Source organism: Onychostoma macrolepis, chromosome 09 (genome assembly GCF_012432095.1).
Source record: "Onychostoma macrolepis isolate SWU-2019 chromosome 09, ASM1243209v1, whole genome shotgun sequence".
In the NCBI taxonomy this organism is placed as follows: domain Eukaryota; kingdom Metazoa; phylum Chordata; class Actinopteri; order Cypriniformes; family Cyprinidae; genus Onychostoma; species Onychostoma macrolepis.
Genome location: NC_081163.1, coordinates 2,769,429 through 2,791,123, shown reverse-complemented (window position 1 = coordinate 2,791,123; position 21,695 = coordinate 2,769,429). Strand labels below are relative to the sequence as shown.

General features: G+C 35.6%; 2 protein-coding genes across 7 annotated transcripts in view; one reads left to right on the top strand and one right to left on the bottom strand.

Moving 5' to 3' along the window:
• trpm2 (transient receptor potential cation channel, subfamily M, member 2) overlaps positions 1-13,273 on the bottom strand; it is a 43,764-nt gene extending 30,491 nt beyond the window's left edge. For 2 of the 6 annotated variants that reach the window (XM_058787990.1, XM_058787995.1), the window contains exons 1-11: positions 13,166-13,273; positions 13,011-13,067; positions 12,756-12,936; positions 10,919-11,013; positions 9,728-9,801; positions 6,218-6,386; positions 5,246-5,426; positions 4,036-4,202; positions 2,273-2,453; positions 1,082-1,143; positions 801-1,001 (exon numbers count right to left, since the gene is read on the bottom strand). In XM_058787990.1, the coding sequence (XP_058643973.1) occupies positions 801-1,001; positions 1,082-1,143; positions 2,273-2,453; positions 4,036-4,202; positions 5,246-5,426; positions 6,218-6,386; positions 9,728-9,801; positions 10,919-11,011 (1,128 nt within the window). In that variant the 5' untranslated portion in view covers positions 11,012-11,013; positions 12,756-12,936; positions 13,011-13,067; positions 13,166-13,273. Of the gene's footprint in view, positions 1-800; positions 1,002-1,081; positions 1,144-2,272; positions 2,454-4,035; positions 4,203-5,245; positions 5,427-6,217; positions 6,387-9,727; positions 10,060-10,918; positions 11,014-12,755; positions 12,937-12,996; positions 13,068-13,165 lie in introns of those variants that run through there. The other 4 variants (XM_058787992.1, XM_058787994.1, XM_058787993.1 and 1 more) reach the window with 4 other exon arrangements.
• Positions 13,274-16,906: 3,633 nt separating this feature from the next.
• The window catches only part of LOC131547005 (uncharacterized), a 41,722-nt gene continuing 36,933 nt past the window's right edge, over positions 16,907-21,695 (top strand). Inside the window, exon 1 of the mRNA XM_058787212.1 lies at positions 16,907-17,572. Coding sequence (XP_058643195.1) covers positions 16,946-17,572 — 627 coding nt within the window. The 5' untranslated portion in view covers positions 16,907-16,945. The remainder of the gene's footprint in view (positions 17,573-21,695) is intronic.

The following is a 21,695-nucleotide window of genomic DNA, read 5'->3' as shown; positions in this document are numbered from 1 at the left end:
ATGATTTCAGAAAAAATGTAAGATTAATTAGTTATTTTTTTTTGTAATCGATTGACAGCACTAATAAATATTTAAGTAAATAAATCTTAAGTTTACATGAACACCATTTATTTTACACAATATTTACAAAAAATTACATAAATACTTTCAGATTGATTCATGAATCGTTTTAATATTCATTAAAATAATTGTCTTATTGGTTTATGAACCAGAATACAATATACACTATCATTCAAAAGTGTGGGGTCGGTAATTAAATTAATACTTCTGTTCAACAAAAACACATTAAGTTGATCAAAAGTGACAGTAAAAACATTTATAATGTTACAAAAAATGTATATTTCAAATACATGTTCATTTGGACTTTCTATTCATCAAAGAATCCTGAAAAATAAAATGCATCAGTTTCCACAAAAATTTTGGGCAGCACAACTGTTTTCAACATTGATAATAATCAGAAATGTTTCTTGAGCAGCAAATTAGAATGATTTCTGAAGGATCATGTGACACTGAAGACTGGAGTAATGATGCTGAAAATTCAGCTTTACATCACAGGAATAAATTACATTTTAACATATATTCACACAGAAAATGGATATTTTAAATTGTAATAATATTTCACAATATTACTGTTTTTAATGTATTTTTAATCAAATAAATTCAGCCTTGGTGAGCAGAAGAGACTTATTTCATAATTTAAAAAAAAACACTCAAACTTTGCTATGGAATTAAGACACATTTCTCATATTTTGTCCATATTTTGTCTGAAAAGTTATGAAATGTATGTTTTTGTCCGTTACCTTCTTGGTCCACTCAATGACCTGCACCTCAGTGAAGCTTTTGTACTCTTGTCCAAAAAACCTCTTCATGAGCTGGTTGATAAGGACCAGGGTGACCTTTGACACGGGCAGAGCCGCCACCTGAGCGATGACATCCGCCAGGCGTCCAGAACCCTCCAGCACCACACACGGCGTGTGTTTCAGCATTGCATTGTAGATGGTCTGTGAATAAACATGTCAATTAAGCCTAATGGAAGAACATTTCACTGCGATCTATGAAGCTGATGACTTTAAAATCTCACGTTTAGTGTTCCTGGACCGCCGTCCAATACCACACAGACCACTGGTATTGTCACTCCACTCTCTGATGGAAGGACAAAACACACCACAAATAATCAAAAATGACTAGTGAAAAGCATGAAATCAAAATTCTGCCAAAAATTTTTCCTGCCTAAACTTCCTCTTTCAGCAGGAAATACATTCACACAGGACAGAAAACTGCTTTTCATGTTGGCCTTTACAGTATATGAGCTGTCAAATACAAATCATGCAAGCAAACATGTTCCTTTGTGTATGAAAGCCACTGCTGGTCTGAAAGGTCAGGCAAAGGTCGTCTGCTGACCTCTGACCTTTGTCTGTCTGTTTACTATTCATCTCTTCAGTGCTGCGGAGTATCTAACTAAAGTTGTGTGACAGCATTATAGTACAGCTAGAAAGTCTGATTCATTTTAGTGAATCATTCATTCCAGTAAAGTGGTTAAAAAAAACTATTCAGTGTTGATCCATCAGAGGAGGCAAGAGAGGCCTATAAATAAACATGACAATTAAAAGTGACAGAATTATCTCATGGATTACTTGTATTCAGGTCAAACAATTTCTTACTGTTGTGCAGATACATAAAATGTAGAAAAGCTTTGTTAATTATCAAGACTTTTCTATGATCATATGCATACGGTTGCATATATTTCTACAAAATTCACTACTGTTTGGGGTCAGTAAGTTTTTTCTTTCTGAAAAAATGTTATACTTTTAATCAGAAAGGATGTATTAAATAATGAAAAAATGACAGTAGAGACATTCATAATGTTACAAAGGATTTCTGTTTTAAATAAATGCTGTTCTTTTAAACTTTCAATTCATCTGTGAATGATTTCTGAAGGATCATGTGACACTGAAGACTAGAGTAATAAAAATTAAGAAAATTCAGCTTTTCATCACAGGAATACACTACATTTGAAAAAAATATTACAATAGAATACATTTTTTAAATTGCAATGATATTTCACAATATTTTCTGTTTTTACTGTATTTTTAGTCAAATAAATATAGACCTGGTGAGCAGAGGAAGCTTCTTTCATAAACATTACAAAATCTTACCGACCCCCTAACTTTTAAACTGATATTGATGGCTATTGTACAATATTAAAATATGAAAACAAGCTATTTTAAATGATGAGTAATTTGTATCTTGTCAAGCTTCCTCAACACTGCACCTCTATTTCCCAGCGATTGCTGAGAGATGAGTTTCTCCAGACGCGCCCGCAGCTCAATCTCAACTCCATAATGTCCGTGAGTGCCATCATCCACCAGCATGAAGTGAGTGTGATTGATATCGAGGCAGGAGAGACGGCCCTGACCCTGCTCGTCCAGAGCGTAGTACGCAGGGAAACAACCCTAGAAAAGACAGAAGATGATATCCTAGAAAACTCTGTTGTTATAAAATCACTAACAGCATAACAGAAACTACAAGGGGTTTGAGAGTTGATGAAAAGCTAATAATTAATTTCACTAAATGATAAAAATGTCAAATTAAAATAAATATTTTTTTCAAAATAAAACAGCTTCTAAAAATATATATATATTATAATTTATATTATACAATCCGAATTCCAGAAATGGACGTTTTTTAAATTTGAATAAAATGAAAACTAAAAGACTTTCAAATCAAATTAGCCAATATTTTATTCACAATAGAACATAGATGACATAACAAATGTTTAAACGGAGAAATTGTACACTTTTAACCACTAAATGAGCTCATTTCAAATTTGATGCCTGCTACAGGTCTCAAAAACGTTGGCACAGGGGCAAGAAAGGGCTGAAAAAGCAAGACATTTTGAAAAGATTTGGCTGGGAGAACATCTAGCAACTAATTAAGTTAATTGACATCAGGTTTTAGAGAGGCAGAGTCTCTCGGAAGTAAAGATGGGCAGAGGCTCTCCAATCTGTGAAAGAGTGCATAAAAAGATTGTGGAATACATTAAAAACAACGTTTCTCAATGTCAAATTGCAAAGGCTTTGCAAATCTCATCATCTACAGTCCATAGCATCATTAAAAGTTTCAGAGAAACTGGAGAAATCTATGTGCGTAAGGACAAGCCGAAGACCTTTGTTGGATGCCCGTGGTCTTCGGGCCCTCAGACGACACTGCATCACTCATCGGCATGATTCTGTCATTGACATTACTAAATGGGCCCAGGAATACTTCCAGAAACCACTGTCGGTAAACACAATCCGCCATGCCATCTGCAGATGCCAACTAAAGCTCTATCATGCAAAAAGGAAGCCATACGTGAACATGGTCCAGAAGCGCCGTCGTGTCCTGTGGGCCAAGGCTCATTTAAAATGGACTGTTTCAAAGTGGAAAAGTGTCCACTGACTGCACAAAAGTCAGACGAATCCAAATTTGACATTCTTGTTGGAAATCACGGCTTGCATATTCTGGAAGGCACTATGAATGCTGAAAGGTATATAAAGGTTTTAGAGCAACATATGCTCCCCTCCAGACGACGTCTATTTCAGGGAAGGCCTAACCCTAACAATGCAAATCCACATACTGCAGCTATTACAACAGCATGGCTTCTTAGTAGAAGAGTCTGGGTACTGAATTGGCCTGCCTGCAGTCATGGTCTTTCACCTTTAGAGAACATTTGGCTTATTATTAAACGAAAAATACGTCAAAGACGACCACAAACTCTTCAGCAGCTGGAAACCTATAATGGGACCAAATTCCAACACCAAAACTCCAGAAACTCATAACCTCGATGCCCAGACGACGTCTTCAAACTGTTTTGAAAAGTAGAGGAGATGCTACACCATGGTAAACATGCCCCCGTCCCAACTTTTTTGAGACCTGTAACAGGCATCAAATTTGAAATGAGCTCATTTTGTGCATAACATTTTAAAATTTCTCGGTTTAAACATTTATTATGGTATCTAGGTTTTGGCTGACCAAATCATTAGGAAATCATCTCACCTCAGGATGGACGAGTGCGTGTCGGTTGTGAATGACTCCCCAGGGTGCCACACCGATGACGACGATCTGTCCCTCCATCAAACCGCTGCTGAGTGTGTAATCTCGCACGGCCATGCCCACGTGCTTCATCACACCGGCGTGTGTCCCTCCTGTCAGGATCCACGCACCTGCCACACGGAAAGCATTGTAGATTAGTCTAACCTGTTTAATGCACCTTAAAAAGCATGTCGTCACACACCATCAAAAACTTGATTCTGCAGCCTGTGCTTGATCGGTTTGTGGCAGTTGCACACACATGCTCTAATTCTCTCATTTTCAGTCAGGGTTATTGAAAGCCATAGCGAAAACCTGGCGAGTTACCTACATTTAGTATTTAAGGCATCATAGACAAGCTTTTGCTATAATTTTTGGGGATGTTATTTAATGGCTGCATGTGTTTTTTTAAGTTTAATGTATGTATGTGTTTTATTAGTAAAAATAAATGCATCACTTCCCTCTGGAAAAATAAATTTAACTAAATATAATATATGAAATAAATGATTTCAGTGAGTTGCCATGGTAACATTTATCACTTTCATTTAGTTTAAGTTAAAGTACTAAAATAACCAAAATTAATAAGCTAAAACTAAAGACTAAAACTTTTTTTTAACTGTATAAACATTAAAATCTAATAAAATGATACAAACAAGAAAAACTACTAAGACTTGAATTAAAATTAAAAAGAATATAAATATATAAAAAGAATAAGTTCAAAGTTTGAAATAATTCAGATTTTTTAAGTTTTTGAAAGAAGTCTCTTTTGTTCACCAAGGCTGCATTTATTTGATCAAAACTACAGTAAAAACAGTAATATTGTGAAATATTATTACGATTTAAAATTCTGTTTTCGATGTTAATATACTTTAAAATGCAATTTATTTCTTTGATCAAAGTTGCATTTTCAGCATCATTACTGCAGTCTTCAGTGTCACATGATCCTTCAGAAATCATTCTAATATGCTGATCTGCTGCTTCATAGTTCTGTGGAAACCTTGATACGTACCTGATACAAACAATCAGGCAGTTGAGATGTGCTATATAGTACATATTGCCTTGTGCAAGTATGCTGATTGCTGAATATATGAGACTAAATTTGAACATACTTCTATAACTTTACATAGAGAGCTTTGTGATAACATGACAATCCCGGCCCTTATGCAGGCTACTGTACCTGTGGTCTGGGCGACTTTGATGAGGCCCCGGCGGAACTTGTCCTTCAGGTGAGTCTTTATGTAGAAGTTTTTTGCTCCGCCGGTCACTGATATCAGCATATTCGGCGAACGCAGTTTCCAGTGTTCAGTCATCAGCTGGTACAGACTCTCACAGGACGTGTCCGACGATACCCGAACATACTAAACACACACCACAGAAGCCCTTTTGTGAGTTCACATACATAACTCTGGATGCTCTGCAGTGAATGGGTGCCGTCAGAATGAGAGTTCAAACAACTGATAAAAACATCACAATAATGCACAAGTAATCCACACCACTCCAGTCCATCAATTAACATCTTGAGAAGACAAAAGCTGTGTGATTGTAAGAAACAAATCCATTATTAAGGCATGTCAAACTTTCGCTTCAGACCAAAATATGAGCCCATAATCCATATCAACGCTTCCTTCAGTGAGAAAGTCATCTGGTCTGAATCAGGAGAAAATCTGCACAGATCAAGCACCGTTTTCAAACCAAAACAGCTCTAAACAAATATGTGGCTGAATTTTGATGTGAGAGACAACAGGAGATGGACTTTTTCACTGGAGGAAGCGTTATTATGGATTATGCACTCACATTTTATCCAGAAGTGACAGTTTGAAGTTGAAACGTCTTAATGATGGACTTGTTTTTTACAACCACGCAGCTTTTCACTTCTCAGGACATTAACTGATGGACTGGAGTGGTGTGGATTACTTGTGGATTATTGTGATGTTTTTATCAGCTGTTTGGACTCTTATTCTGACGGCACCCATTCACTTCAGAGGATGTATTGGTGAGCAAGTGAAGTAATGCTATATTTCTCCAAATCTGAAGAAACAAACTCATCTACACCTGTGATGCCCTGAGGGTGAGTACATTTTCAGCTAATTTTAATTTTGGGGTGAACTATTCTTTAAACATCTATAATACACTGGAGACATAATTTTACCTTCCCGGTTTTCTGTCCAAGTCCTCCAAAGCTGATATCTCCAAAGGCATCAGTGGGCACCTCTCTGACGTGTCTGTGTTTGTCCCACTGCTCCCCCATATAGTCCTCCGGTTTGATGGCCTCATCGCAGTGCTGGATCTTTGGGTAACCACACTTACAAATCCCCTCCCTGTCAACAGTAATCCATGTTATCCACACATGAGTTACAGCCCAACAACACGCGCAGCACACATATTGTCCGAATGTTGCTGAACTACACACAGAATCTAACAGGAGTGTATACACGTGATCTTTGGTTGACCACTTGACCACAGTTATATTGATGTAAAGTGAAGTTGCATAAACATTTGATGTTGGATTAAGTTGAAACGATTTTTACTGAGAAATTGCTAGTAAATTTCACAAATAATTACAAAGGAATGAGAAGTAACACACTGAATTAAACATTACATTTTTAAGTGGAAAGACTGAAACAGTATTTTCTTGTTAACTGCACTTAAATAATATTTTCTTTACAGTATTTACAGTGTATGATTGACATAATCAATTATACGTCATATTTGAACAGAATAACTTTTAAAAGATGAGCAAGTCAGGATTTTTTATTTTTATTTTGCAGCAATAAAAATCACCTTTCGCTTTCATTGCATGGAAAACAGCAGCTCAGATATTCTGCAAAATATCTTTTGTGTCAAAGTCATATAGGTCTAGATAAGTAAATGATTATTTTAAAAATAGTTTCTGTTAATACAACACTACATTAAACCCTTTGTTTTGGATATGGATATAGATATTGCTATTTACCTGCTTCAATGTTATGTTATTTGCTTGTTTTTATGTTAACACTATATATACAGTATATGCTTTGATATAAAAATGCTTGCTCTTGCACTACTTGCTTTCTTAGGATGAATAAGCAACAGTTGTGAAAGTGAGTTTGATGTTTTGTAATCAACCACAAAGGGGTGAAGAGAGTGTGTTGTAACATAAGACAGAAAGAACTTTTTTTTATGTGGTATTATATTTGATACACCAGGTTTTTATGACATACACTGAGAATATGGAGCTCAAACTCAAGGATGACATTTTTTAATTATTCCAAACTGAGCTAAAATATGCAATTTGGTGCAGATGCTGATATTTATATGGCCAAAAAGGGATGAAATTCTGAGGCTTGTAATATAAATTAATGAGATCTTTATAACAGTAGCTATAGCAGATACTTGCATAAAATGATATATCAGTCGTCACAATATATCTGCAATAATATGTCTTAGTAAGATGATATTTAAATGATGCAATGCAATCCAATGATGACTGAGAGATGAACAAGTAGCTAAACAGTCTTCAGAAGATGTGAGATGTTTTGGAGGCTTGTGAAGATCATTCCTCCGCTGAGGAACAGTGAAAGTGAAGCTTCTGGAAAAAAACGTTCCTCAAAAGATCCTGATGATCAGATTTGAGATGCACTGATTTTTATAAAAAATGGTTGATGTAGAATCAAGTAAAGCATAGCTGCTTCAGTCCAGTAAGTGTTCATCTGGAAATATTACTAGTTATGCTTACGTAGGGGTGTGCGATATATATCGTCTGTGATTATATCATAATTGTTTAACGATTTAACGATGTGCGATTTGACATTATCGAGTAGTTTGCAAAAACCATTCAAAACACACCTACAGAGTGCACACATACATTACGCGAAGTCTAGAGTAGTGCGCGTGCAAGAGTGCGTTTTCCGCTGCATGATTCAGTCTAATAAAATACATTTAGAATGATCACAAAATTCAAGATATGGGGACATTTAATTTCATATAGTTAATCAATATCACACAAAGAGTGCCGTTTTTTTTCTCTAAAATTGACCATGGTTACAAACGTAATATTTATTTTTTACAAAAGTTCAATAAACAAGTTAATTAAGAGACTTACGTTTTAGACACCGTATTGCCTGTTTTTGCGCTATTTCGAGATTTTCGACAACAAAAATAATTCCAAACACAACCTGAATGCTGTTTTGCTCTCTGAGCAACATGATGGTGTTTCATTCCTGAATAAATCAACCGTTTAAATGATTTGATTCAATCGAAATGGCTCACTTATTAAAAGTGACTTGCTGCCACCTACTGGAGGTTTTAATTTCACATTTAAAGGGGACCTATTATGTAAAAATCACTTTTATAAGGTGTTTGAACACAGTTGTATGGCTGCCTGTTTTCACTGATTCTGCCTTCAAGTGCTATCAGAATGATCGTGAACAGGAATGTGGTAGTTTAAAGTTGCATATGAAAGCAATGTGAGTCAATCGCTTGAAGTTGTCGAGCTCATAATCAGAAGTGGGACTTATAAAGTTTGTGATAGCATGAGACCAGCTATGTTCTTATTTTTATCCCGCCATGCTCCCCGTCTGTGTAATTCAGTATAATCAGATGACTGAATTTGAAACAGTATGTTTTCTGTAAAGATAACAGGCTTGTATACTAATAGTGGAGTGTTTGTTTGCAAAGGCTAGCACTGCTAATGCCTGAGCTTGAGCTCTTGAAGCTCCGCCCTCTTCTCCAGGAGCAACAGCTCTTTTGCATTTAAAGCAACACACTCAAAATCAGCGTGTTTGGGCTCATACCCTAAAAGTGGCAATTTTAACAAGTTATAAAAATGTATCTGTGGGGTATTCTGAGCTAAAACTTCACATATACGCTCTGGGGACATCAGAGACTTATTTTACATCTTGTAAAAAGGGGCATAATAGGTCCCCTTTAAAGTATCTTTTATTATTTAAATAATTTCAAATAACAGTATTCAGCGTTTTATGTTTGATACAGAAAAATATTATTTATGCATTTGTAATTGCAGGTTAAATTCATTCATGTTCTGCACTAAACAGTAGTGTGTAATACATCTAAATGCCACTTCAGATGCAGCTTCTGTGTTTCCTCTGCATTGCAAAGATGAATTTTATTGATATGGATTTCATTTGCTTGGTAACAACCCAAATGTCTTTTTCTAGTTCACTTTTATAAAAATGGCTTTATAAAGGTAAAAATCAATCTAAACTTATTGGGAAAGTATAATTTCTATCAGTGTGAACTGACCATCACAGAATATTATTAGTCAGCTGTCTACGGTAGTCCTTAAGATACCAGCACAATAACACACTCAGCAAAATATTGTCTAATTATCGTTATCGATAAAATCCCAGAAAATATTGAGATATTTTTTTTTGTCAATATCGCACTCCCCTATGCTTAAGTTAACTAAAATCAGTAAAGATTTGACAGCAAAAAGACACATGAAGCACGAGCTGAAGGTGGACGTTTGTACAATTATACTAAAAGGCTAAACTATCTATCAGTCGACAGAAGGCATGTAGTAGATTGTGACGTTTTTCAGCAAAGTTTGATCATGTTGATCATATCAAATATGATACAGTAGGCTTTTAAGGGTTAATTCCCCAGTATGACAGAGTAAACATTATAAGACAAGCTCATTAAAAAATCATGCTCCTCATACCTGCCATCCTCCACATAGAAGCAGCACTCTTTCTTCTTGATGTTTTCTTTAATCCAGGAGGCGAGCGAGCAGCGCTGGAAGGAGGGAGACAGAGACAGATATCGGCCTTTAACGGCACTCACAGCGAGTGTTTGCACCAGGGTCAGCTCCACTGCTGCCTCATCCATGCTCGTGTCAGAAACAGTGAGCAAGAATGAGAAGCGCAGATGCACGGGATGGGGAGGGAGGGCACAGACAGGATGGGCTACAATGCATTTGCTGCTGCGCTGAAAAACTGCACTGCTGCAGTGATGTCAGACACAGAGACAGAAGCATTATGGGAAAATGGAGCAGAGACTGAGCAGAGACCTCATTTAAAGAGTTGTGCTATGAAAACATACTGCAACTTCACTGCGAACCTGTGTGGGTTTTTTTTAACTATCACTGATACTACTATAGCTTTTATTAATATTTAATATTTATTTAATTTATATTTTATATTCTTATGTTTATATTTATATTTTCTGTTTTCATTTTCATTTAAAAGTTTTAGTAGTTTTGTTGTGTTTTTGTCATTTTTATTAGTTTTTTTATGTGATCGGCAAAACATAAGATCATAAAATAAGATTAAGGTTTTATTTCAGTTAAAGTTTATTTTCGAAGTTTATTATAGTTTAGGTTTATTAACATTTCAAGTAGCGTTATTATTGTTAAAATTAAACCCATTAAAAAATTGTACTAAATAAATGTTAACTGAAATAAGATATAAAAAGCTTATTTAATTTCAGCTAGTTGCAAAGTTATTGTTTATCATTTTAAAATGATATAAAAATTAATAAGTATAATAAAAATGTAATAATTACAAATAAAATTATTTTTAAAAAGTACATTTGAAATGAAAATGGTAAATATAAAAATAAAACCCAATTTAAAAATTACAATATTATGTCAATGATACTAAAATAACACTGATTTCAGGTAACCATGGTTTTTAAAAAAAAATTAAATACAGTATAAAATCGAATCCATTTTGTGAATTCTGTCATCCAAACTAAAATGATAAAATCATAATATTTCTGCTTGCTCGATAAACAACACAAAACCACACTGACATAAATGTCAGGTTGGGGCAGGTTTTCACACAAACATGTTGTTTCTATGTTTTTTGCTGTTTCATGAATGTTTTTTTTTTTTTTCGTCACTATGTCTCACCTTTTCGATGTTTAAGAATAAAGTTTTCAGATTTCCTAACTGGACGTTGCTGATATCCTTTGGGTGGACTTTCTCTTCTAGTGCACACAGCATTTCTGCAAACAAAACTCATTACTTTTTTGCATAAAAAGCACATTTGCTAATAAAACTCTTATTCACTTAAGGATGTGTTCTTCCATTTAAGCACAGCGAAACTGAATGCAATGGGTCAAAGACATCTTTTTAGACTGTTTATACAGACTAACAATTGAAAAAATAAAAATAAATAGCCTCTTATAAAACACACAAAAAGTAATAGAAAAACTGTTACTTTAACACATACTAAGAAAGACACTTTTAGAAGAGATTTTTAAAATAATATATAAAACAATATTACAGAACATTAAAATTGACTTTAGCTGCTTGCTTTTTCAGATACTTTTACCTTAAAGGATTTTTTCACTTCTCTCCTTGGACTGTGATTGGTAAAGTTCTCTTATTTCTCAGCTTCATATAATCAACATTATGTGGGTTTTACATTAAAGGATACAGAAGAAAACAAAACTCTGAAAGCTTGACAGTTTTGCTGTCACCAAAAGAAGTTGCCACAGAAATGGTCACCAAGTGCAACTCTAAGTGGGAGAAATGCAGTTCTTTACATGGACGATCAGATTACATTATCATTGAGAAAAGCATTTAATAGACTGCTTTAATGGGCTGACACACTCTCTCTGTGTGGTATTCTTTACAGTTGAATTATACCATATAGGTTGTATTTTTATGGTGCTTTTGTCATTTTCAAAGCTTCAAAACTTGCATGGGGGACTTTATACTCTCAAAAACTCTGTAAAAAATAAATCTGTAAAACAACAGAAAAAGTACTGGCAGCTCATTACACACGACATTATCCATTCATTTTATGGACATTTGTGTTAACTCTAAAACACAATGCAACGAAGCGTAAAATTCTGGTAAATCACCTGTAAGAAAATAAATACAGAAACATTCCTTCAAATTATACAGCATACTGTGCCCTATTTTTACAGATTTTTTTAGAGTGTACATGACGCACTGCAGACATTTAATAAATAACATCCCATATTTGATCTCATAGCTGTTTATTTTTTCCTCACCTCTGAAGCCTTTTTGCTAATTATTATTTTAAAATTAAAGCAAACATTTATAACAACTATATATAAATAAAGCTAAACATTTCTTTAGTAATTTTGTTTGTTTTTGTCATTTTTATTTTGTATTAGTTGTGTTAGTTTATTAGACAATATGTCTATTTCTATTAACGGTCACAAGAATTAACAACTGTACAAATATAAAAAACACAAACAAAATTACTAAAACTTTAATTACGATTAAAATGAAAATGAAACAAAAATCTAAAAACTAATTCAAATAACCTGTGTGTGCGTGTATATATACTGATTACAGTATCTTAAAGTAGAATTTTTGTCAATTCTGTCTGTCAAACTAAAATCCCACATGGCCTATATATTTATTTATTAATGCATGTATGTGTGTGTAAGATATAAAAAATATAAAAAGTATTAAATACACATATATAAAAAAACAAAAACAAAATTACTAAAATTTTAAACACATTTAAAATGAAAACAACAAATAAATAAAATATAAAAACATTCAAATAACCATAGTAAAAAAAATATATATATATATTATTTTAAATACAGTATCTTAAAATATGATTTTTGTTAATCCTCCAAACTAAAATGATAAAATCATAATATTTTTAATAACATAATATAAAATAAAACATGAGGGTAAGTAAATGATGACAATTTTTTACTTGAACTAACGTATCCCTTTAAGAGCGGGTGAAACTCACCTCACACACCTCTGTCTAATCCAGGGGTGGAGAACGCTGATCCTGGAAACACACTGAACCAGCTGATCAAGGTCTTCAGGATGCAGTTAGGTATTTTTTTCCAGGTTTTTTCAGGGTTGGAGCTAAACTCTGCAGGAGGGTGGCCCTCCAGGATCAACGTTCCCCATCCCTGGTCTAATCACTGGTAATATATCATATCCCATTGTATCAAATGCCGTATTTTATGATATAGCTAACGTACTTATTTTTCCTCACCTCTTAAGTCTTTTCGCTAATTTCGTCCTGATTCACTGTCGTAAACGCTGTCGCATTCTGTTGGTAGTTTAGAAACGCATGTGAAAATGAATAATGAATCTGAAGTACAGTACGAATTAAGTAAAAACATGTTTATAAATCACACGACAACTTACATTGCTCCTTGTAAGAGTGAAAACACGAAAGAAGTGTTTTATTTTGCCGTTGAGTTCACTAAACAGCTGGCTGAGATGCAGTTGGGTATATGACTAATTTAGTCGTCATGGAAACGACGCTACGTGAGTTCATTGTGCCTTAAAGGGATAGTTCACCCCACTGTTAAATTGTATTATTTAAGTTATACAGGTCTGAAACAACTAAATGTGTGAATTTATTATTATTATTATTATTATTATTAAAAAGTAGTGTAGCCTAATTAATTCAAGAAAATGTATTTATTAAATTATAGTAGCATTAAAAACAGCATACATACAAAAATCACATACATTTATATCTACATACAAGTAACACAAAACTGATGCATTCACCTTCCTCAACCAAAAGATTACAGTTTCAAAAGACTTATTTAAAAATATTAAAATTAACCTACACTGTAAAAAGTAAATCTGTAAAATAACAGAAAAGGTACGGGCAGCTCATTACACAGGACAATATCCATTAATTTTATGGACATTTCTATTAACTGCAGTGTAAAATTCAAAATACTGGTAAAATCTTAATCATTGAAAATAACTTCTTAAAGTTAGGATAACTTCCAATGTTTCTTAAATCCCCAAAGGTAAGGTAATTAATTAATTTTTTGGACTGGTTCAAATTAATTGTTGTAATTAAGCATGACATCATAACACTGTGCACAAATTCTCTGAAGTGACGATCATCAATAATATAAACTGGTCATGATGTGTGACATGTGACTTTGCGGAAATTGAAATTCAGTAATAATTCTACAAAAACAAGTCAAACCTGTCAAAACCTGTAATTTTCTAAATGAATATTGAATATATTTATCTTTAAGAAACTTTTTTCTTCAGAAGATTTTCGTGAATTTAAAAGCAGTAAACATATATGTATATATAAATTATTACAAGATCTGCTAAAAATAGTTTATATATTTATTTTATTTAATTGATCATAAATGTATTAAACAAAATAAATGGTTTAAAATATTTATAAATTATTATTCTTTTCCCTATTTCCTGTTGAGTCTGTGATTTTCTTAAGGAAATAAAATAAGATGATCTTAAGAAAATATTTGAAAACCTCTTAAAGGGGTCATGAACTGTCTTTGTTTTTTATTTTATTTTGTACTGTTCTCTGAGGTCCACATATAATGTTATCACGATGCTATCAAGATAAAAACATAATTCAGAAGTTATAGGCTGTTTTCTGTCCTGTTTTTAACCCCCCTCATCAGAACGCTCTGTTTGAATGGGCGTGGCAGATTGTAGACTCTGAAGTAAACGCCCACTACTATGATTGGCTAACTGTTGTGTATGTTTACTGTAATATACTGTAATAAATGAAGAAAACACTTAAAGTACATGCTATTTAATTCCAATCAAAAATGCATTTATCATCATTTTTTACTGTAATACAAATATGTATTTTTTAATTTATTTATTTATTTTTTTAAATATGACAATCACATATCTCACTCAGAGATTGCACTGTCATAGTTTTGTGAATTTTCATGCATAATTTTAAAAGAAATCACATGATATCAGATATAAAAATTAAACATTTTAGAGAATGCAGCATCACGGTTGTTTGAACCAGTGAGAATTAAGCTGTGTTGTCAGCAAGTCGTTTCCCATCATGCTTTTGTTCAGTGCAGCTGGGGGCAGGGTTTCTACAGATGTGAACAAGTTTAATTTAAGACTTTTTAATACCACCTTATATGAAATTTAAGACCTAAACCTGTAATAGAAATACACATTACATATATGTAATATTTAATGTGTTTAATGTAAAAAGAAAACAAAATATCATCACTGTCAAAAATGCTATTTATTATTACGAGATACGGTGAACTTTTCATATCAGCAGACAATACTCCATACAAAATATCCCCACAAAAGTACTGCATGCATCACCAAGATTTTTGGTGGTGTAAACAATTTTATGTTTTCATGTCTTTCATGTCAAATTATTACAATTTATCAATAAATTCATATACACTATAGGGCTATTACCAGTCAGATTAAATAATTGACACTGCAAAATTACAACTGCAATAAATAAACAACTGCAATAAATGTTATGAAATTAATGTTTTAAAAACATTTATGAATATACAAAATGTTGGGGTGCATACTTTTCAACATACTAAACCACCAATAGATGGCGGTAAATCACTTAATGGCCCCTTTCACATAGTAATACCAGTAAATTGCCGTAAAATTACTAGAACGACTTTACCGGTAAATTCAAAACTGCGCTGTTCATACAGGCAACAGCATTCCGTCTTTTTTCCAGTAAAGCACCATTCACACATCGGTTTTAAATTACCGGTAAATTCTGTGACATCATAAAGCGGAAATGACCTCTAAACGGCTGCGCCTCACGGTGTTGTGTTTGTAAACATGGAGGGGTAAACGTGATTAGTGTTTTTGTTGATGTTTTAATTTTTGTGCCAAATGTTCACGTTCATGCTGCTTCTTTTGGCCCAGAGACATCGCACGACTTCAAACACAGCGCGGAGTAAATGCGTCATCTGCATCAGAATGTTATGATTGGCCCAGAGCTGTTGAATTTTGAATTTCAACGGCTCTGGATTTGCCCGGAGTAGACGTCTTATGTCACCGTGTTCTGAACTCGTACGTGCTCATACCGGTAATTTTCCTTCTGCGTTCACACACAGCAGAATTTCGGCAATTTACTGGTAATGTTACAACTTCTCATACCGGTAAATTGCCGGAACGAATTTACCGGTATTTTTGAAAAGGTCCTGTTCACACATGATCTCTTTACGGCAATTTACCAGTAATTTCCCGCAAAAGTCTGTATGTGTGAAAGGGCTGAGTCATTCAATGGATTAGTTCAAAACGCTGAATCATTCAGTAACAAAACCCCGTGGAGTGTAGCTTGGAGATTGTGCAATACTTCTGCTGTGATCTTTGTTTGGAATTATTTTCATTGGTGAAATAGAACAAAGCAGTAAATATTGTGTTATGACCTTCAGTCATTTGTCTGTTGTTTCTTTGCTGCCCTCTTGTGTTTTTTTTGTGTATGTCTATATTTGTTTTCAGGAAGGCGGTTCTTGGAGTTAATTGGATGGAGGTGGCGATTGGTTCTTATCCTTGCCTGACTTGGATAAAGGATTCCCCTAAAATGCTGATCGAGGCCTCTTGTGCCATAGTACTTCTCGTTGTATCGTAGTGCCGCGCAGTTGTGTGTGTTTCTGCTCCGTTGTTATTTGTTACTTCTGATTGTGAATGGTTAACTGATAACTTATAGATAGCTTTTGAAATAGGTTATAAGAATTTGTGATAAGGGACGAGGGGATAGACGCCATTTTATTTCTGTATAAATGTCTTTATTATATTGTTTTTGGGAAAGGGAGTTAGGTAAGTTGTAATTGTATTTTATTTTTCTTTCATTTCGATTTAGGGAAGATAGAGGTTTAATAAGTTATTTTTGTTTGTTATTTTGGCCTTGTCTTCCCTGATGCTAAACCCTTACTTTTTCAAAATAAAAGCTTGTTAATCATTGTTCTCTCTGGCATAAGACTCTCCTTTCCCTTTCTGATGCGACCGACCCTAGACGGTCGTAACAGAAATTGGGGCTCGCCTTAAAACCGAAATTTATACTTCCTCTTTTATTCTTTTAATTCTCTTTTAAAGAGAATTTGTGAACTTGTTAGAAAAAAAGGAAAAAAATCAATGAAATCGGAAGCTTGTGTTTGTTGCCGTGTTATTGCATTTTAGAAAAGACCGATGAAATTTGCTTTGTATATTTTCGTTTGGCTAGTGGTTTTCAATTTAAGGGGGAGGGAATTCGAAATGTCTTCGAAATTTGAGTTGGAAAAATTTGCAATTCAACCTTCTGTTGAACAATTGGACATTTGTCGTAAGGATGATTTATTTTCGATTGCTGAGTTATATCAAATTAAAGTTCTTCGTGGTGCAGTGAAGCGAGAACTCAAGGAGGTGATTTATAAGCATTTGGTGGAAAATGGAGTTTTGCCGGAGGTGAGTGAAGCGGGTGTTGCAGATCAGTTGCCAATTTCCGTGGGTGAGGGGGCGGAGTATCCCAAACCCGAGGAGATGGCCGGCATGGATCCCGACGATCTCCCTTCTTCAATTGATCCTCGGTTGGCAATCAGACTAAAAGAGCTTGATCTAGAGTTAAGTAAGCAACGATATCAAAGTCAGCTGGTGCATGCACGCACGGTTGAAATAGAATCTCAACGGGCAATCAAGCTCAAGGAGTTGGAGCTCGAGCTCAGGAAGTCACCGGGTAGACATTCAGCTGCTGATGCGCTCGGCGTGAGCATACCAGCGCCGTTACCCATAAATGCTTCCACTCCGACTCCTATTCCTGCACCTCGACGAAATCCACAAGTAAGTCAACCTGAATTTGATGTTAGTCGACAAATTTCACTCGTACCGCTGTTCAGAGAAAGTGAGGTAGATACTTATTTCACGGTGTTTGAGCGGATTGCTGCTACGTTAAAATGGCCGCGGAATGTTTGGCCGCTGTTGCTGCAATGCAAACTCGTAGGTAAAGCCCAAGAGGTCTGCTCAGCATTAACGCTTGAACAGAGCTTGGATTATGACGTGATGAAAAGTGCTGTATTGCGTGCGTACGAGCTAGTCCCAGCGTGCCGACAAAAGTTTGAAATCTTGTGAAAACCCTAGCCAAAGCGTTCGTTGAGTTCGCTAGAGATAAAGCAAATTTGTTTGATAGATGGTGTGCTTCAAACAAGGTAGACACGTTTGAGCAACTTAAGGAGTTAATACTGTTGGAGGAATTTAAGAATTGTCTGTCGGAGAAAATCGTCGTATATTTAAATGAGCAGAAAGTGTCTTCTCTTTCTGAAGCCGCAGTTTTTTCTGATGAATTTGTACTTGCGCACAGAGTAGTATTTTCACCTGTAAAGCGTATTGTTCCTAGTCGAGGGTGTCCTTCTAGAGATACTGCTGTAGTACATAAGAGAGTAGTAAGTGTGAGCGGTAAGGAAAACCGCGAATGCTTTTATTGTCATGAGGTTGGGCACCTCATTGCAAATTGTCCCACTTTGAAGCGCAAATCAGGTAGAAGGGAAAACCCTTCGAAAAGTGTTGCTTTGATCGAGAGCTCAGTTTTGTTACTTGGGCAAAACGAATCTATAAGTTCGTCGGTTGAGTCAACTTTTGAACCATTCATTTACGATGGTATAGTTTCACTGACTGAAGCCAGTTCTGAGATGAAGCACATTCGCATCCTCCGTGATACTGGCGCCGCCCAATCGTTTATCTTGCAAAGTGCGTTGCCATTTTCTGAAAAGTCTAGTTGTGGTTCCAGTGTGTTAGTTCAAGGGATTGATCTTACGGTAATTAAAGTTCCTTTGCATCAAGTGTTTCTGCGATCGGGAATTATTTCAGGGAGTGTTAAACTGGCACTTCGTGCACAATTACCTGTTAAAGATGTGTCACTCATTCTTGGGAATGATTTGGCAGGTGACAAAGTTTTTTGTCTGCCTGAGGTAATAGATACTCCTGTTGCACCTGATGGTGATGTGTTGTGCGAGGAATTTCCTGATGTGTTTGGCACATGTGTTGTTACTCGATCTCAAGCATGTAAATTTAGAGATACCGTAGATCTCTCAGATTCTTTTCTGAGTGTTGACAATTTTAATAGTATAAAGAAAGGTGAGGATACTGTTGACGTAGAAGTGTGTGCACTTCCGGTCGATTACCCATTGGTAAACCAATGTTGATTGAAGCTCAGCGTACTGATCAAACCTTAAGTCATTGTATAAAAGCTGCCGTCGAGCTGTCTGATTTGTCCGTGCATCCTGTGGCATACTACTTGAAGAGGATGTTTTGATGCGTAAGTGGTCTCCACGTCATGCAAAGAGTGACTGGAGTACTGTTTTTCAAGTAATTGTTCAAGCCTTACAGACAACATGTACTGAGTGTAGCTCATGATCACGAACTTTCAGGTCATCTGGGCATTCGCAAAACTTATGATCAGTTGTTGAAACATTTCTTTTGGCCTTCCATGAAGTCGGATGTAGCTAAATTTTGTAAATCTTGTCATGCATGCCAAATTGCTGGTAAACCAAATCAAATACTTCCTCCTGCTCCGTTGAAGCCTATACCTGTATTAGGAGAACCATTTGAACGAATCCTGATTGACTGTGTGGGGCCATTACCTAAAACAAAGTCTGGAAATTCTTATCTCTTAACGTTAATGTGTGCATCCACCAGATTTCCTGAAGCCATACCATTGCGTTCTATTAAAGCTCGTACCATTGTCAAAGCAGTGGTTAAGTTTTGTACTACTTTTGGAATGCCAAGTACATTCAATCTGACCAAGGTACTAATTTTATGTCTAACGTGTTCGCAAAGGTAATGAAACAGTTAGCTATCAAACATCAAGTATCCAGTGCGTACCACCCTCAATCGCAAGGCGCTATCGAACGTTCCATCAAACTTTAAAGTCAATGCTCAGGACCTTTTGTGTGGAATATGAGAAGGAATGGGATGAGCACATTCCACTCTTGTTATTCGCAGTTCGAAATACTACCCAAGCTTCTCTTGGATTCAGTTCTTCCGAGTTAGTTTTTGGACACACAGTTCGTGGTCCGTTGAAAATTCTGCAAGAACAAATTCTGTCATCCACTCGTATGTCGCCAACTACCAGTGTTTTAGATTATGTCAGTTTATTTCGTGAACGCTTGCATTCAGTGTGGAGGTTGGCAAAAGCTCACTCAGTTCAGTACAAAATCAAATGAAAACCCGCTACGATAAAAACCGTCACCCGATCATTTCAGGCAGGAGATAAGGTTCTCGTTTTAATTCCAACGCCAGGTTCGGCGCTCAAGCAAAATTGCTGGTCCTTATGGGATAAAAGAGAAACTTGGAGATACGGATTATATAGTTGAAACCCCCGATCGTAGGAGAAAATCACGCGTCTGTCACATTAATATGCTTAAGGCATATGTGTCACGTTCTGATTCTGATGTTCGCAAATCTGTCGCTACTGTTGCACCAGTTACTGTGTCACTGTCAGAATACGCACCGAGTGATGATTTGAGAATGAATAGTGCATCATTTTTATCGGCTCGTTTGCCAAATTCTGAAACCTTGTCGAATTTGTCAGAAAAATTGTTACACTTGTCTGTATCAGCTCAGGTTGATATTTTAAATCTTGTTGAGAAATATCCAACTTTGTTTAATGATTTTCCTTCGGTTACCCATGTGATAAACCACGACATAGATGTCGGATCACATGCCCCAGTTAAGCAGAATGCTTATCGTGTAAACCCACGCAAAAAGACAGTTAATGAAGCAAGAAACTTCTTGTTAGAGCACAATTTAGCCGTTCCTAGTGTTAGTCCATGGTGTTCCCCATGTCTACTCGTCCCTAAACCAGATGGGTCCTCCAGATTCTGTACCGATTATCGTAAGGTTAACGCTTTAACAAAAGCTGATTCTTTTCCACTTCCTCGTATGGAAGATTGTGTCGATCGAGTAGGTAATGCTAAGTTCGTAACTAAATTAGATCTACTAAAAGGATATTGGCAGGTGCCACTTACAGATCGAGCATCAGAAATCTCTGCTTTCGCCACTCGATGTATTCATGCAGTATCGTGTTATGGCCTTTGGACTTCGAAATGCTGGAGCAACGTTTCAACGGTTAATGTCCATAGTGCTGTCTAATGTGTCTAATTGCGAGGCTTATTTGGACGATGTAGTGTGTTATACTGATACGTGGGAAGATCATCTTAACACCTTGGATGATGTTTTTAAGTGCTTGAGAAATGCCAATTTGACTTTGAATTTATCAAAGTGTGAATTCGGTTGTGCCACCGTTACATATTTAGGAAAAGAGGTGGGAAATGGTCAAGTTCGTCTTCTTAATTCGAAAGTACAAGCTATTCTTGATTTTCCTGTTCCTATCACCAAGAAGGAACTTCGTCGATTTCTTGGCATGATTGGTTATTACCGATGCTTTTGTAAAAATTTTCAGTTGTTGCTAGTCCCTCACTAGACTATTAAGTAAAGCAGTTTCATTTAAGTGGTCTTCAGAATGTCAGTCTGCCTATGAAGCTTTGAAAACCTTACTCTGTAGTGCCCCTGTACTTGCTGCACCTTGTTTTGAGAAAACGTTTTTACTAGAGGTTGATGCTAGCGGTTCCGGTGTAGGTGCCGTTCTTCTTCAGATGGGTGCTGATGGTTTGAATCACCCAATTAGCTTCTTTTCAAAGAAATTTCACAAACACCAAGTTAACTACAGTACCATAGAGAAAGAAGCTCTTGCTTTAATTCTCGCTTTGCAACATTTTGAGGTCTATGTTGGCTCTAGCTCACAATCTATTACAGTGTATACAGACCACAACCCTCTTGTGTTTTTGCAGCGGATGGCAAATGCAAATCATCGTCTTATGCGTTGGTCTCTAATCTGTCAAAGTTACAATTTGGTGATCTGTCATAAAAAAGGTATTGATAATGTAATTGCTGGCCCTATCGCGTGTTA